Source organism: Pempheris klunzingeri, chromosome 15, assembly GCF_042242105.1.
Source record: "Pempheris klunzingeri isolate RE-2024b chromosome 15, fPemKlu1.hap1, whole genome shotgun sequence".
In the NCBI taxonomy this organism is placed as follows: domain Eukaryota; kingdom Metazoa; phylum Chordata; class Actinopteri; order Acropomatiformes; family Pempheridae; genus Pempheris; species Pempheris klunzingeri.
Genome location: NC_092026.1, coordinates 8,307,637 through 8,322,897, shown reverse-complemented (window position 1 = coordinate 8,322,897; position 15,261 = coordinate 8,307,637). Strand labels below are relative to the sequence as shown.

General features: G+C 41.8%; 3 protein-coding genes across 3 annotated transcripts; 2 read left to right on the top strand and 1 right to left on the bottom strand.

The window, feature by feature from the left end:
- The first annotated feature begins 1,367 nt into the window (after positions 1-1,367).
- Positions 1,368-3,303, top strand: LOC139214790 (interleukin-12 subunit alpha). Its single transcript, XM_070845714.1, has 7 exons — positions 1,368-1,386; positions 1,504-1,655; positions 1,748-1,834; positions 1,994-2,035; positions 2,446-2,568; positions 2,897-2,941; positions 3,172-3,303. Exons 1-7 carry the CDS (start codon positions 1,368-1,370, stop codon positions 3,301-3,303), a joined length of 600 nt encoding a protein of 199 aa, XP_070701815.1.
- Positions 3,304-5,554: 2,251 nt separating this feature from the next.
- On the top strand, positions 5,555-8,707 carry LOC139214662 (zona pellucida sperm-binding protein 3-like). Its single transcript, XM_070845566.1, has 8 exons — positions 5,555-5,964; positions 6,151-6,266; positions 6,370-6,473; positions 6,574-6,751; positions 6,880-6,997; positions 7,159-7,244; positions 7,449-7,714; positions 8,473-8,707. Exons 1-8 carry the CDS (start codon positions 5,560-5,562, stop codon positions 8,583-8,585), a joined length of 1,386 nt encoding a protein of 461 aa, XP_070701667.1. The 5' UTR covers positions 5,555-5,559; the 3' UTR covers positions 8,586-8,707.
- Positions 8,708-11,666: 2,959 nt separating this feature from the next.
- On the bottom strand, positions 11,667-12,480 carry arl14 (ADP-ribosylation factor-like 14). The gene has a single exon (XM_070845403.1). The coding sequence runs from the start codon at positions 12,362-12,364 to the stop codon at positions 11,759-11,761; it is 606 nt and encodes a 201-aa protein (XP_070701504.1). The 5' UTR covers positions 12,365-12,480; the 3' UTR covers positions 11,667-11,758.
- Between the last annotated feature and the right edge of the window lie 2,781 nt (positions 12,481-15,261).

Sequence of the window (15,261 nt, the reverse complement as noted above, 5' to 3'; positions counted from 1 at the left end):
ACTAATGCTAAAAATGGTGAATATATACACAAAAGAAATATATGAATAAATCACAGCCTAAACATATATCTATTTTATCTGTTTAGAAGATTTATGGACATACTGTATGTAAATGTTAAAAGATTCTTTATTAAAAGGATGAAGAACATGCCTTGTTGTCTGGCTGTGTTTAAGTGTTTTCACTCTCACCTTTATAAGAATGTCATTTAACACAAAGATAAACTTTTCTTTTTCTACTGTATGCTTCATTGATAAATGTACTGTATAATGATTGTTTTAAAAAAAAAAAAGAAGAAAAAAGCTCCTCTAATAAATGTTTTACATGTGTGATTTTTGGGTTTTTTTGGCTGGTTTTCACATTCCTGCTAACTCTGCCTGCCTTGAAGTTATTCACTGTAAAAACCATATGATTCAAACATAACACATAAAAAGAAACTTGTTTCATCAAGTGCAACCTGGGAAAGTGAGTCTGTTGTTGTTCACATATTCAGTCTCAGCTAAAAGGGGCGTAGTCAAGTTTTTGTGGTCATTCACACGCTCATACTTGTGTTGACACTTATGTAACCGGTTTTCTGTGGAAAACTGACAGTGAGGACAAGAATAAAACTAATGTATCCAAATGAACTGCTATTACATTACCAATAGCATCAAAAAGCAACTGAATTACTGTAATTAAAATCTTACTCATACTTCAATACACTATAATAATTTCCATCCCAAATAGTTGCCCATAATTATTTGGATTTTTTTTTTTACATTTTTAACATTGATGGAAAAGAAACCCGTTTAAGTAAAACAATAAATACAGTCTTTGGGTATGTATTTTAATCCAAATGTCTACACAAACATTCAATATGACGTTCCAGTTTCAGTTATTGAACAGACAATATTTTACCTGAATAACAAAAACAAAACAACAAAAAATCTTTCTATCAAATGAAACAGCATTTTGACATCTATCAGATCTAACTGGATGTTGCATCTAACTGATATATTTTTGTCTTTTGTTTTCTTTCTGGGATTATTGATACACTGAACATGGCAGACAATGTTAGTTAAGACTGTGCAGGATTCCAGGTTAAAATAGCACAGACCATAATGCTTTCCCTCTGCCCTATTTGGAAATGTCACCGATGAACGGTAAACATTGTGAAGCTCAGTTACTCATCAGTGTTTTGTGTTATTTCCAGTTTCACCAAAGCATTTGGTGATATATGGGGGAAAACTTACACAACCTTGACTGTGCACTTTCAATTTACAGTTAGGTGTCACCACACTGCTGTAGTGTATGGGAAATTCCTTCATCAGTCTGGGTATAAAACAGTTAAGGATGTCTCAGTTCAGTCACCGAAGAATCTGAATCCAAGATGCCTCTCGTCAACCTCTGTGAGTATTACGTGCCCTGACTGAACAGCATTTTCTTTTTGCAACAAAGTAGTTGAAGCTGAAGATTAACTTTGGGAACTATATTTTTCTGTTTTTTTCTTTTTCTTTTTTTGTCAGACTTTGCTCCTGCACTGCTGCTCCTCGTGCTCACCTGTCCTCTGTGGCAGGCCGGCCAGTCCTTGCCAGTGATGAGTAAAGGACCGATGACAGACTCCTGCGTTTCATATGCACGAACACTTCTACTGAATATCACTGATGCGCTCACAGTGGTAGGCCTAAAAAAAACAAAGATTAATTTCTACACTGTCACCTCAATCTGTCATTAAATCATAGTGTCAACAGTTCAGTTTCTGTGTCCTAGAATAACCTGTTCAGTGGAATCGACTGCACAAAGCAGAGCATGGAGCTGAACATAGAAACCAACACGGCATCTGTGTGTGTACCAAAGGTAAATACTGACAGTTCACATTTTTCTCATTTCAAGTTTGAGACAAGATGAACGAGTTAAACAAACAAAATAAACACAATGTCCTAATGTGTTGCCGCACATAGAATCATTTTTTTATGTCCAGAAACTTTTGTTAAAATTAAACTGTTTGTCCCACAGGAATCAAAATGCTCAGGAATTGTTCAGTCAGAATTTAATGAGGTATGTTGTCCTCTCTTTATAATACATTTTTATTGCTTTATTTTTTTAAATGTATTTATCTTTTAAGAGTTTATGAATGTCAAGTTATTTTAGTCAGGCTTTGTAAATGTACACCCAGCAGAGTAGCACAAACGACCTTTGACACATCGTCAGAAACTGTGTTTTGATGATGATCGGTGTCCGTTATTAGTTACACCTGTGTAATCTAATGCAATCTAATACAACCTATCTGCCATAAAGTCTTCTTTTATGATGAATATAATGTTCAGCTTTACAGGTGTTAATTAAATTCTATGTCTTAGCTTTGAGTCATACAGTAGTTAGTGATGGTGTTGTACAGGACTGCATTATATTTCGAGTTGTTTCTAACATGCGGCTCCCCTCGTGTATGTAAATGTTTTTCCGTGCAGGAGTCATGTCTGACAAACATCGGCAAGGATCTGCATCACTACTACAAATTTCTAGCTGCTCAGCCGGACCCTAACAGTTTACTCCGTCCCACCCTTCTGTTCAGCCTCAGAGAACTCATGGAGGTAACTCGTTTTAAACCTGCAATACTTGCCTTCACTGTTGTTCAACACCATTTACACCAATAATCTTACCATTAGCAATGGCTGTCTGATGAGTAGCTGTTTGGCCAAATCTCCTACAACAAGCTAGAGATAATATTCTCATATAACACAGGTAAAAATGCATTTAAAAAGGGTGAAAAGGAAGATTTCTGCTGAGAGATAATTGTAAAATTAAAATTAACTGCCACTGTTTGGATCAATAGCCACATCTCGTGCAGTGCTGAATTGATCATGAAAGACCGGAGATATGTATCAAAGATGTTAAAAATGAATGATTTTCTCTCAACAGAGCTGCTTTGCATGGTCTCTGCCAACGGACTTGGCCTCAGAGGAGGTAAGGAGATCTTGTAATGCACGTCATAACCATGATTTAAAGCACATTCGTGTGTTATTTTCCAATTTACTCTGAATTCAAACTTGTAGGCAGCACTGCATATTTCAAAGAAAGGAGCTGTTTTCTGATTGCCAAAGAACCACAGATTGAACAGAGTATTAAAATATAAACTTCTTCAGCTGTAGTCTACTTGAGATGAATCATTCATAATTCCTCTGTGTTTCTCCAAGCCTGCTGCAGACCACACGAGCAGCTACGATGACAGACTGAGCCTCTGCAAAGTGCTGAAGGGCTTCCAGGTCCGCACCATCACAATCAACAGATTCGTCGCATACATGAACTCTGGTGAACACACTAAATGACACGCTGAGCTCAGACACATCACTAGTTGGAAATTGTCATAAACTACAGTAACAGTCAATATTATTCAGATGATCTAGTTGTGACAGAAAACACTTTTTATCTGTTTAAGGATACATATTTATTATATTCAAGAAGTCATGTAACTTATATTTGATATCAAGATGATGTGTACTTTTTTTTTTAAAAGTGCATTTACAGGCTATACTATTTATTTATTTATTAAATTATATTTGGTTTATTCTGGACTATTTATTTTCAACTATTTATTGTATTAATCATGTGGCTGTGGGAAGCACCAAATAAATATTTTCCTGCATAAACCCTGCTGATTTACTGTTCATTTACTCACTGTTGTTTTTTACTCTTGTCACATGCAGAGAGCGTATTATTGTGAGGGGATTTAAGTAATATTCCCCTTAAAGAACTCCACAGTGACACTTTAAGTCACGGCTACTTCATTTTCTTCTTTCAAGTGAGAGCTTGACAGCTACTGTTGGTTAATCTGTTGTAACCATAAAACAACAATATATTTGATTTATTGGAGAAAAAAAAAATTCTCCATTGGACTAAAGTGCCCAGCTGATTTCCTATTTTCCTGTAAACACCTCATTTTATAAAGCAGATTGTAACACATTGTTTGTTCACACTTCATTTGGAAAGTCCAGTGTTAATTGTTAACTTACTATCAGGTGACCATAATAAGCTCAGTCTTTTGATAATCAGAAGGATGTGAAAGTCAGTCAAAACATATTCAGTGTTTGGTTTATGGCCTGAATTCAATTAGTGATAATTGGAAATGGAGTTAGTTTACAATAAGGTCACGTTTTGGGTTTGAGTTTACAGAAATACTGCAGATAGTCAACTGTCACTCTATTGAACATCTTTTACAAAACGCAAAAATTAACAGTGGAAAGTCCAGATGAAGTTTTCTTAGTCAGATGAAGACTCTGTGATGTTTTCGTGATTTCGCTGACTGAACTCATCTATGTTGACATGGAAAATTGTCACTGTTGGACTCTGTTTGTTTTGGAAATTATGCTTTGACAGTGAAAGCAAACCATGTTTGCTAAAACCTCACTGATGATGAAGTGATGCATGGCACTTTGTTTCAGTTTGTATCCCTTTCAGGTTCACAGGAATTTGCAAAACTGAGATTTGTGGCTACTAGGGTTGAGAGAGACCTATGACGTTCTCGCCACAGAAAACGTGTGAAACAGTTGAATGGGTGGATCAGAGTCACACAGAGGAGAGACAGAAACTGGACACATGAATACAAGAGTTGTAAAAAAAAAAAACCACAGCATCATACGGGGCTATCTCTGAGCATTTCACTAAGCCCAACACACAAGCAGAACGGTACACAAGAGAGTAGGTTTGGTTTCAGAAGTAAAGGGACACAATAAATCATAAGGGGAAAAAACAAAGTGGTAGCATAATGGGAACAATGGCGTATTATCAATGCACAAACCCAACTAAAATCAGTTTAGTGTCATTAATAGAGACCTGATACTCGATGTTTTTCAGTTACTGCCTTGTCTCTTCAGGAGAACATTAACATAGATCATGATTCTTTTACACATAAAAAAAAATCCTTACTAGCCTGCTCATCTTGCAACTATCCCTGTAGCCTGAGAGCCATGATCCAGGGCTAAAAAGGTTCATACGCCTCTTCTCTCTCTTTTCTTCTTCTTTCTTCCTCGTCATGTCTTTGTCATGTCAGACAAATGCATCAACATCATTGCCTTATCTGCACTTTTCCGTAGTTGAACTAAAAGTTCCTACCTTAATGATTAAATTGATGCTAAACGCTCCTTCACACTAATAAACAAACTAATAAACCCAAAACAAAAACACTTACATACAAAAATAAAACACTAATTAGCTGAAATGATTTACTTTCAGGTACACTCATTCAAACAGAGTCCATGCAAACACCCTGAACTCGTGCTTGCAGTAATAGCGCCACCTGGTGGAAAAGTAGCGTATAGTATATTTAGCTTAGCCCAAAGTTCACAGTGCTGAAATGCGTCCATAAAGTTGCCACTGACGAAGGTGATCAATTAATGATATAGACTAAAAATGCTAAACTCTCTTATATTTCCACAGTGCACAGACAGATAAACAGACACGCAGGTTATAATCAGTCAAACCTGCGCTCAGGTGTGTTTAAGGACTTCAAATCACTCACAGCTGCGGTGATATGTTCAGAGGCCGTCGGACACCGCCACTCCTTCCAAACCTGCCCCACGCCGAGGATGGACCCCAACCTCCAAAAAACCTCTTTATGGTGGATTTTCGTCCTAATATCTGTTTCCACGCTCTCAGAAAGCCGGCTGGTGCACAGCCGAGGCCCCGGCGCAGCAAACCCCCACATCCCAGGCAGGACTCCCGGTAACATCCAGCCTCATATGAAGCGGCAGGAAGGCGCGCAGCTCGGCGTGCGGCCTCGGCCTCGGCCTGTCGTGGTCCACTGCCGCCCGGACTCCATGGAGGTTGTTGTGCAGGCGGACATGTTTGATGCGGGCCTTCAGGTGGACGGCAGACATCTGAGGCTGGGCCCGGATTCAGTGAGGGAGGGGAGTGCATGCGGAGCAGTGCCGTCAGGAGAGGCGGAATTCACCATCCATGCCCATCTGATGGACTGTGGAACCAAACTCTCAGTAAGCAAGATGTGTTAATGGGGAAGAAATGCATCGATTTTTACCTCTTTTTATGTGCACGTGTCTAATTTTTGATTTGCTGATAAAATGATCTTCTCACTCAGTGACTGGCTGTAGGATTAAAAGCTTGTCTTGTTTTATTATGTAGAATTACCCGTTCAGAAAGACTAACATTGTCCATTTCAGTCGACAAAAGAAAAGATCATCTATTCTAGTGTTCTGGTCTACTCACCTGAACCTTCATCTGATGGTTTACTCAGACTGGATGGAGCAACTATTCCAGTTGAATGTCATTATGAAAAGTAAGTCCTTCTTTTTACACTTTCTTGCGTTAGGCCTCCCCAGACACTTAACATGTACCTGTTTCATCTTAAAATATTGCTGTAACAGGCTGTGACATTTCAGGTGGTATGCTGTGGATGGCATTTCCCTGAATCCCGCTTGGGTTCCTTCGGTCTCCTTGGCCTCAGCAGAGGATAAGATAGACTTCAATCTGCTACTCATGACTGGTACTGAAAGGATGGCGTTGATGGATCCTCCTTGTCTCTTCTCAAGCGTCTTTAGATTGTTGTTACGCTGTTGGATCTCATTTTTAGCTCATCTTCACAGACGATTGGCAGTTTGAGAGGGGGTCTTATTCTTACTTCCTGGGTGACCCCATTCGTTTTGAAGTGTCTGCCATCCTCGGTAACCACATGCCCCTGCGAGTCTACATTGACCACTGTGTTGCCACGGAAACCCCTGATGCAGAGGCTACATTAAGATATGACTTTATCGAGCATCACGGGTGAGCTCATCGTGCAGCCATAAAATGAAGATTGTCACAGCTTAAACGTTTCGTTTCTACTTTTTGTGAACTGTGTAACTGAACGTAGCTTCGTTCCCAACATGCGTCCTCTTTTGCTGCCCTAACAGATGTCTTGTTGATGCTTACCTGACAAACTCAAGCTCCCATTTCCTACCAAGAGTTGAGGAGCACAAGCTGAGATTTCAGCTGGAGGCGTTCAGGTTCTACCAGGAGCCCAGCAATCAGGTTGGTTAATTTACTTGTCTTTTGTTTTTCTATTAAAGGTGTATTGTCCAAAGGGGGATGTCGGTGCAAGACCCGTACTGTTTACATTATTCTGTTCAGAATGCACGAGAGCAGAAAGAGCAGCTTTGATCATCTGTCACTGTAAAAACTCTCCCCCACAGGTCTACATTACCTGCTACTTGAAGGCTGTTCCAGTTGTGTCAGCAGTCAGCTCTCAAAACAGGGCCTGCTCTTTGATTGATAACAGGTATTCTACTAATGATGCAGCAATTATCCGATCAGCTCGACCGGTCTGCTACTGTCACAGCATTATCAGAAAAGGAGCATCAAAGTAAAGGTGCACCTCTTGAATGTCGTGTCGTGACATGCTACAGTTTGAGATGCAAGAATGGTCTCAATCATTTCACACGAGCGAGTTCCCTTTTATTTTGAAACTTTCCTTTTTATCCAGATGGAGGTCAGTTGATGGGAATGACCAGGCATGTAGAAGCTGCGACATCGCCCACAGGTTTGAGATGTCCACGGAGCCCCCCAAACCCACCATCGGCACCAAAGCGTGGCCCCCCACGACTCCACAGGAGAGTTCAGTCCAGAACAGACCAGAACAACAACAGCAAGCCAGTTTTTTCCGTGTCCGTCCAGGAACGCATCAGAGTCAACACACTCGTGCTCAGTCGTCCTCTGGACTGATGAAGAGAGGAGCAGATTACAAAGCAGGCGAGTTCAGCAGATTTTACATTTACTGAATTCTTCTTATGTTTTTTGTTCTTTTATCGAAGCTCAATCCAAGTGCATATTAAACAAACTTGATGGAAATATCTCACATTTTAGCCAGCTTATTGACAGGTCTGTAGCTCGGAATATGTGATGAAATTTTAAATCATTTTACAATTTTTTTTCCTCTCTCTTTCTCCTGCTCCATCTTTCAGTAAATGTGCTCTGTTAAGATTTTGTCCCCTTTATGATGTCGTAAGGGGATCTGTTGATCATGTGACCTCCTCCAACCCTTCAAGGAGGCCGACTGTCCCCGCTCACTGAAAACCTCCTGATTCCACCTCACTGTCACTACTGGTTTTTCCTCGCTAACGCCAGCTCCTAGTAACGCCAAGATGTTGAAGGCGAGAGCAGAGCAGCAGATTGTTTCTGTTCTTCTACAACTTAGCATTCAGACAGAGGCTGAACACGGCTGCAGCAGCCATGGCTGTTTTGAATGTTTTGGGGTTTTTTTAACAGTAAACCCGTTCTGGTTAGACTCCCAGATTCAAGTATGATCTTGGAAAAACCGCAGAATGAGATTTTTTTTTTTTTTTTTTAAAGGCACACATTTGGTTTATGAGGTGATGAGCACAATTGATTTTTTTTTTTTTAAATCAGAGGTTGAATTCTTATTTATGTGGTCTGATTATTCACTGAACCTTAGGTGCAGCTGAAAGAGACCCTGTCACGTTTTTGAATAATGTGATTTTGTTTTACAGAGCAAACTGTGCAGCTGGGACCCGTTGTTGTTGTTGCCCTACCATCGAACAAAACCGTCACGAGGCCAGCGTATTCCAAAACTGCACTTTCATCAGAGAACAAGAGCACCTGAATCTCAGGACAGCACAGTGGAAACTGCTGAGGAGAAAACATTTTCGCCGCCGTGTACGGGACAAGCAAATATCTCAGGCACACCTGTCAACTCCTGTGAATGCAGAGGTTAACCTCGTCATTCGAAATACCATCGCGCTTGAAATAAAGATTTCCCCCTGAACCTTACTCTCAGCGCTCTGCAAAGTGAAATTACTTCCACATTTCCCTTTATTCCCTTACAGTTCTTGTATTCTCTGTACGTATGACAAACCGTTTCTTTCCAATAAATATTTTACATTAACTTGGCTTTTTTTTTTTTCATTACACCTTCCCAATACGAAACACAGGAGCATTACAATTATCTCAATTATTTGATATCTGATGTTTACAAAATCCTGCATCCAATAGTTGCGTGCGAACTTGATACGTCTTTGGCAAACAATTTAATTAGCATTGGGTTTTAAGCACTTAAAGTCATTAGGCCCAAGCAACAGGAATGGATGTTGAAATGATGCACTGTGTGTTGTTTGTGTTGAAATACACAAACACACAATGCACCCTTTTAACATCAACTGATTCCTCTAACATAATACCAGATATTTTGACAGGATAAGAAATAGACCTGCTATTAGAAAGCACTTCCCTCCATTACTACCCATAACCACCTCATCATGTAATCACATTATTGATTCTTCATTGTCAGGGCGTATGACGCAATATAAAATGTTGGCACAACAATTTAATATAACAACTCACTGTAATGTACATGCCAAAATTGTACATTAACATTTTTGGTCTCTTAACTCGATTAGAAGTTATATTTGTGTTGTGAATAATTTCATGAAAATTACTTCTTACTGACTATTGTGAGTCAAGAGTACTGCTGCTCTTTTATACCAGCATCTCACAGAGACAGCAACAATCCTTGCTGTGGGGTGGGTAGGGCTTGGCACTTCCGGCATCACATACAACAATCAGCCTAAATGGACAAACCATTGCAGGCTTTTAAGGAAAGGCCGGACTTGACCCCTTAATGTACACCAGTATTGATATTGCAAATGGGAATTCTTTGTGCCTTTGCCAGCTGCAACATTTAGTTATTTGGGTTTAGTTGTGTCAGCACCTCGGACAGCGCCCTTCATTGTTTTCCACAGAGGGCATGTTGAGAGCTGTCCCTGGTCCTAAGACACCAACTGTGGCCTCTTGTTTTGATGCCCCCCCTCCCTCCCACCTTCACCATAAATCACAGGCCATTTCTCATTCTCAGTGCTTCCGACGAGACTGGTCGATCTCCTGGGCGCCTGTTTACTTTCAGATCAAGTGAATAAGCCACTGTATGTAAGCTGTGGCCTAAGTGCATGATGAATTAGGGGCACACAGAGGTGAGCTCAGGAGGGGACGTTAAGCTCATTAGCATATTCATATGTTGCAGAGACGCATCGAGCTGTCTGCGTCGCCCCAATTTGGTGAATACTGGGTGCTGACTGTTCAATGGGTGACACAATGGGTGATATTTGTGTTGTTTTGACTGCTTCTTTTTGGGGATATTTCTGTGTGTCCTCTGGGCATGCGGTGATGTCTCTGCGTCAGCGTTTCAACCAACGCATCTTTCAGCGTTTTATCATCCACAAGTGAAGCGCCTTCGCTTGCACCCTGCGTCCGAATCTTTAACATCGATTCTCTGGATCTGTTCCCTCTTTCGAACACAACAGCGATGCTTTTCTCCAAATGCCAAGCGCTGGCGATGTTCACTGTTTGCTTTCTTGTTCGCGCAGTTGTTTATTCCATCCGAAAATGCGGACAGGACCTTTGTCGGGATGACCAGGTCTGCTGCGCGCAGGGAAACGACACCACTGCGGTCACCTGTTGCAAGCAGTTCGTGGACAAGACTTATTACAACATCGCCATGGTCACCCGGAAACTTTCTGGGGTGCTTATTATGCTGCTTCTCTTTGCTGTGGGATACTTCGTCCAGCGAGTGTTGTGTTCCAAAACCAGGCAGCTCACCCCGCCGAACAACGCACGCCCCGTTGTCACCACATCACAGGATCCGCTCATGGAGAGCTGCACACCGGACAGCTTTGTCGATCTGGCTCCGGCTGTTCTGCTGCCTTCATACGATCAATGCAAGCGCCTGCCGACTTATGAGGAAACAGTGCGGGATGGGAGCAGAGGACGGCCGGAGTCCAGCGTGGGACAAGCGACAAGATGAGGAGGACATCGGTACACTGGAGCTTCACTATGTAGTTACACAGATTTCGAAATATGATTGTGTATTTTATCAGTATAATGGACATCTCAGAAAAACAAAGCGCACGGGACTTTTTCCGGTATTTACCCAGCAGCAGTTTTAACTGTGCGCCTTTGTGCGAGATATTCTTCTATACAAGCTCTTAAAAATCTCTTTGGCTGGTGTGCATGACAATAGCTTTGTCTTTTTTGCTCTTAATTGATTGTGACTTATAAAAAAAAAATAAAAATCAACATCTATGACTAGATGGGAAGGATTATTCTAAAAAGTAATGATTTAATTGATATACTTTTCACCACTGTGTTTCATGATTTTTTTTTTGTATGAGTTGAGAGAAGCCTTTTTTATTTAACAGTTTACCTAATGCCTTATTTATTGACTTAGAAGTGTCTGGCACATCTGCCAAATCGGTATACTGTATATTCATTAAGTACAGGATGGAGGATAAATGCCTGCCAAAGGGATTTTTCTCAAGTGAGGATCACCTCAGCAGTCCACATCTTCAAACCCTACATGCACTTATTCACTTATCTGGCTGATATTGATGCTGTATCAGTGAGGTGCCTCTATGAACCCAAGACATGAAGGTAAATGGCTGCGCGAGATAATCGCTTCTGCTTAATAATTGAAGGAAGATATGCTGCACAGAGTCAAATCATTTCTGGAGTAACATAATGTGGTTTTATTGCAAAGTAATAGACTTCCTGGTATCTTGTGTTTCCTGTGGTGTCCATAATAGTGTCATCACGGTATCAAATTCACACTCTCTTGAGCAGCTTGCAAGATTCTGTAGCTCCAGCTGGGATTCTGTATGTGAAAGAAATTATAGACTTAACCAAAAGATGTCTTTAAATATGATTTATTGCTGGTAGAAAGGAGTTTAGATTTTAGAACAAGATTCAGTGGTTAGAAAATATTAACACATTTCTTATAAATAAAACTTAATGTCTGCGAGTCGCTCTGAGGTAGTGTACTGTTTCCTTGATATTGTCTTTCATGGCCCCAGAGTCTGAAGGGAGTTTGACCATGTGGACCACTCGTCTGAAGGCCTCTTCAACTCCAAATCCCGTGGATGCGGAACAAGGCTGAACGAACCAGTCCCGACCCGAGCAAATCTTTCTCAGGTTGAACGCGTCCTTGATCTCGGTGGCGGTCAGAGAGCCGTTCACGTCCTGCTTGTTGGCGAGCAGAACCAGCGGACTGCCGCGCAGCTCCTCGCTCCTCAGCGTGTTCTCCAGCTCCCGGCGCGCCTCCTCCAGACGCTCCCTGTCCGAGCTGTCCACGACGAACACGACAGCTGCTGCGTCCTGGTGGAAACTCCTCCAGTGCTCGCGCAGCTTTTCCTGACCACCGACGTCCCACACGGTCAAGGCGATGCTCTTCCTGTTCTTTCTCGCCTCGAGCATTTCCACGTTGAAGCCGATGGTGGGCACTGTGCTCACACACTCGTTGCGCTTCAGCTTGTAGAGGAGAGTCGACTTGCCAGCGTTGTCCAGGCCCAGAAGGAGAACCTGGGCTTCTGGTTGTTTAGATCCTCGCAGTCCCATGGCGACGTGTCAACTCGAGTGGCACAGGCACATCCTCCACCTGCAGCTCTCCTTTGACGCAGTGTTTGCTTAGTGCGTTGCCCGGAGTTTAATAGATAAGCCATTCGCTCCATGCTGAGTGCAGCTCACAGCTCGCCGATAAGGCGCCACGCCAGGGAGCAAAGTTTGTACCAACCACAGGATGGCCCTTGTTTATATGTGCTGTATAAATAGTCATGCAAAGTTACTGCCGCTGCAGCACCAAGATTGTCCATCCACATTTTATGCAACGTCAGTGTGGTAATATTGGTATGCATGGGTTAAAAAAAGTTATTTTCCTTAAAGATATTTTGTAACTTAAGTCATGATGTGAGTCACTGTTTCAAAAGCACATGACAGGATTATTTACAGGAGTCATTTCTAAGTAAAAAAAAAGCAAAAGCATGAATTCAAAAGTAAAAGGAGGCATTTGTTTTATTATGTAAGACCATGGTGCCTTGGATACAATCATTTGCACTTGAATCACAAATTCATTTATTGATCATTCTCATTAAACAACAGTTGCCTCAGTTACAATCAATCAATCAATCAATCAATCAATATCCAGACTTCACCTGCCAAAGAAAGAAATGCAGTTTCTTACTGAACCAGACGCCGCCTCCTCTATTTGGTAAAATAATTCAATTAATGTGGTTGTAAGTCTTTAGATTATTCGTTCCAACATTTTAAACAGTCCACACAGTCCAGCTGTGCCTTCAATCTTCCTCTTGACAGAAATGACAAGTGGATGTTGTATATCCCAGATTCATCACCACTTTCTTCAGCCCTCCTCCAGAGTGTCCCAAAAACAAAAGGAGCCTTAAACCTGTTGGACATCATGCTGCTGTTACATTCTTCAGTTACTGAGAGACATTCTGGTTAAACATTCACTTCTTGTTCGATCAACACTGACCTTCAGTCTATCACTTTCAAACTACAATCAATAAAAAAACACATTTCATTTTTTTGTGCTATCACATATACAGTGATCAAAATAGTTATAAAAACATTAAGTTAAATAGAAAGGAAGGAAAAATAAATTAAGGTGGGTCAGCCTTTGGAAGGATGCAGTTTTCATCTAGACACATTGATTACAAACCAGATCAGTTCATTTAGGTATCATAGTGCTTGATGCTGACTTAACCCGAGCTCCCTCCTTTCATTTAATATAATCCACATTATTCTGAACCTTTCAAAAAGAGTCACTCAGAATGACTTCATACTAACACACATAAATTAATTCACAATGGGTGGGAAACAAAACATTATGTTTCCAAAGAAGACACATCACAACAATGCGCATGACGCGTGGCCCTCTTCGCCTCCACTATTCATCTTCAGGTCATGCAGTCTAACAGTAAATATATGAACGTATCATATAGGCTCAATCAATAAATTAGGAACCAGTCCAGCCAAACCCTCAATGTCGTCGAGACGATTTAAATCCACCTTGACTCCATAAACTGCAGTGTGGATGCGCACCGTGAGGCGCATTTCAGCACCCAGATCCACGGCATCCTGCAGCCCGGAAGACGCCGAATGCATCCAGTCAAGGGGGTCTTGACTTTATTCCTTCGAATAATTCGTCGGCATTTCCCCTGAAGATTTTACTTTCGGATCAAGACCTGGTCCATTTCTCTTCCGGCTTTACCCAAACGCCTCCGGTTGGATTATCCATCACATACACCAGCCCTCCGTCATCACAGCGGCTTTTGGGCCAAGAGTGGGATGATGACTTCTCCAGTGCCCGAGGGGAAGAGTGGACACAGGCCTGACTGGCCACCTTCTTCTGGATGCGGACAACGGAGGCTGGAGTAGAGCATGTGTCCGTTTTCTGACACATGTCCACTGCGCCAACGCGCTGGAAAATCACCCGAGCCTCTATGGAGGACTTGGAGCCTTGCTGTCCCATGTTGTAACTTAAATTCAGACTGCTCTTCCAATGGAATTAAGACGATTGCTTACTTCTGAATATCTGGCGAGTTTCTTGCGCCCGTTTGCTCTTGTCTCACTTATAAAGAGCCAAATCCATATAAAAACAGGGCAAAAGGCTTCCCGTAAAGCTGTGGCGTCACACACTTGTCTTTAAGGCTATTAGACGTCTGACTGTGGCAACACGGGTCTTGGTATTTCGATGAGTCCAAGTCAGAGTTATTCTGAGTCTCTGCACCTGGTACTGGCCGTCACTGACCCTGCTCATCAAGCATTTCCGAGCTGTCTGCGCCCCTCCTGAAGGCTGCAGCGGGGTCGAGTTGCCTTCAGTGCCACAGCTCAGAGTTATGGCATGGCAACTTATTTGTGATCCGATAAAGGCATCCCAGAAACACTCAAAAGACGTCACGTATTTCCCCCCAATCCACGGCGTCAAATACCGACGCTTTGTCACCCCTTTGGTGTCTGATACTGACGCACAAGGCAGCCTTCTGCGTCAAAACAAGAGCCACAGGGCCTGCTGTTCCTTCATTCCAAACGGTTCTCATCCCCACTTGGTCAAACAGTGCTGCTCCTCACTGTGTAATGTTCACAGTCATACTGGGCCTTCATACTCATGGTAACAATAAAAAAAACAGGTGCTTGACCATATAAGACTGCTGCAGCTTGGTGAGGTTTTGGCAGTGAAGCTACTGGGATGGGTTTATGTTAAAATAGGAGTAAGAACCTTACTCAGTTAACTTATGTTCCACTTTTGGTCTCACAGGGGACATGAGACCCTGTCTACTGTGTCAAAGTGTTGACGCCCTGTGAAAGAGACCAGCCTGTGTGAGCTCAACAAGTTTTCTTTGGGATTTCTAACCGCTATATGATTTACAAATAGTCATTGCTTAACTCTTTTACAGTGCTTGTATTTATTTATTGGCCCTTTGAGCAAGGCACTTAAA

Excerpts from the sequence above, each read along its gene's own strand:
- LOC139214790 (XM_070845714.1), top strand. Across the intron at positions 2,036-2,445 it reads TTCAGTCAGAATTTAATGAG|GAGTCATGTCTGACAAACAT; the intron begins GTATGTTGTCCT and ends TTTTCCGTGCAG. Across the intron at positions 2,942-3,171 it reads CGGACTTGGCCTCAGAGGAG|CCTGCTGCAGACCACACGAG; the intron begins GTAAGGAGATCT and ends TGTTTCTCCAAG.
- LOC139214662 (XM_070845566.1), top strand. The coding sequence starts at position 5,560 with ATGGACCCCAACCTCCAAAAAACCTCTTTATGGTGGATTTTCGTCCTA. Across the intron at positions 5,965-6,150 it reads ACTGTGGAACCAAACTCTCA|TCGACAAAAGAAAAGATCAT; the intron begins GTAAGCAAGATG and ends TGTCCATTTCAG. Across the intron at positions 6,752-6,879 it reads GACTTTATCGAGCATCACGG|ATGTCTTGTTGATGCTTACC; the intron begins GTGAGCTCATCG and ends CTGCCCTAACAG.
- arl14 (XM_070845403.1), bottom strand. The coding sequence starts at position 12,364 with ATGGGACTGCGAGGATCTAAACAACCAGAAGCCCAGGTTCTCCTTCTG.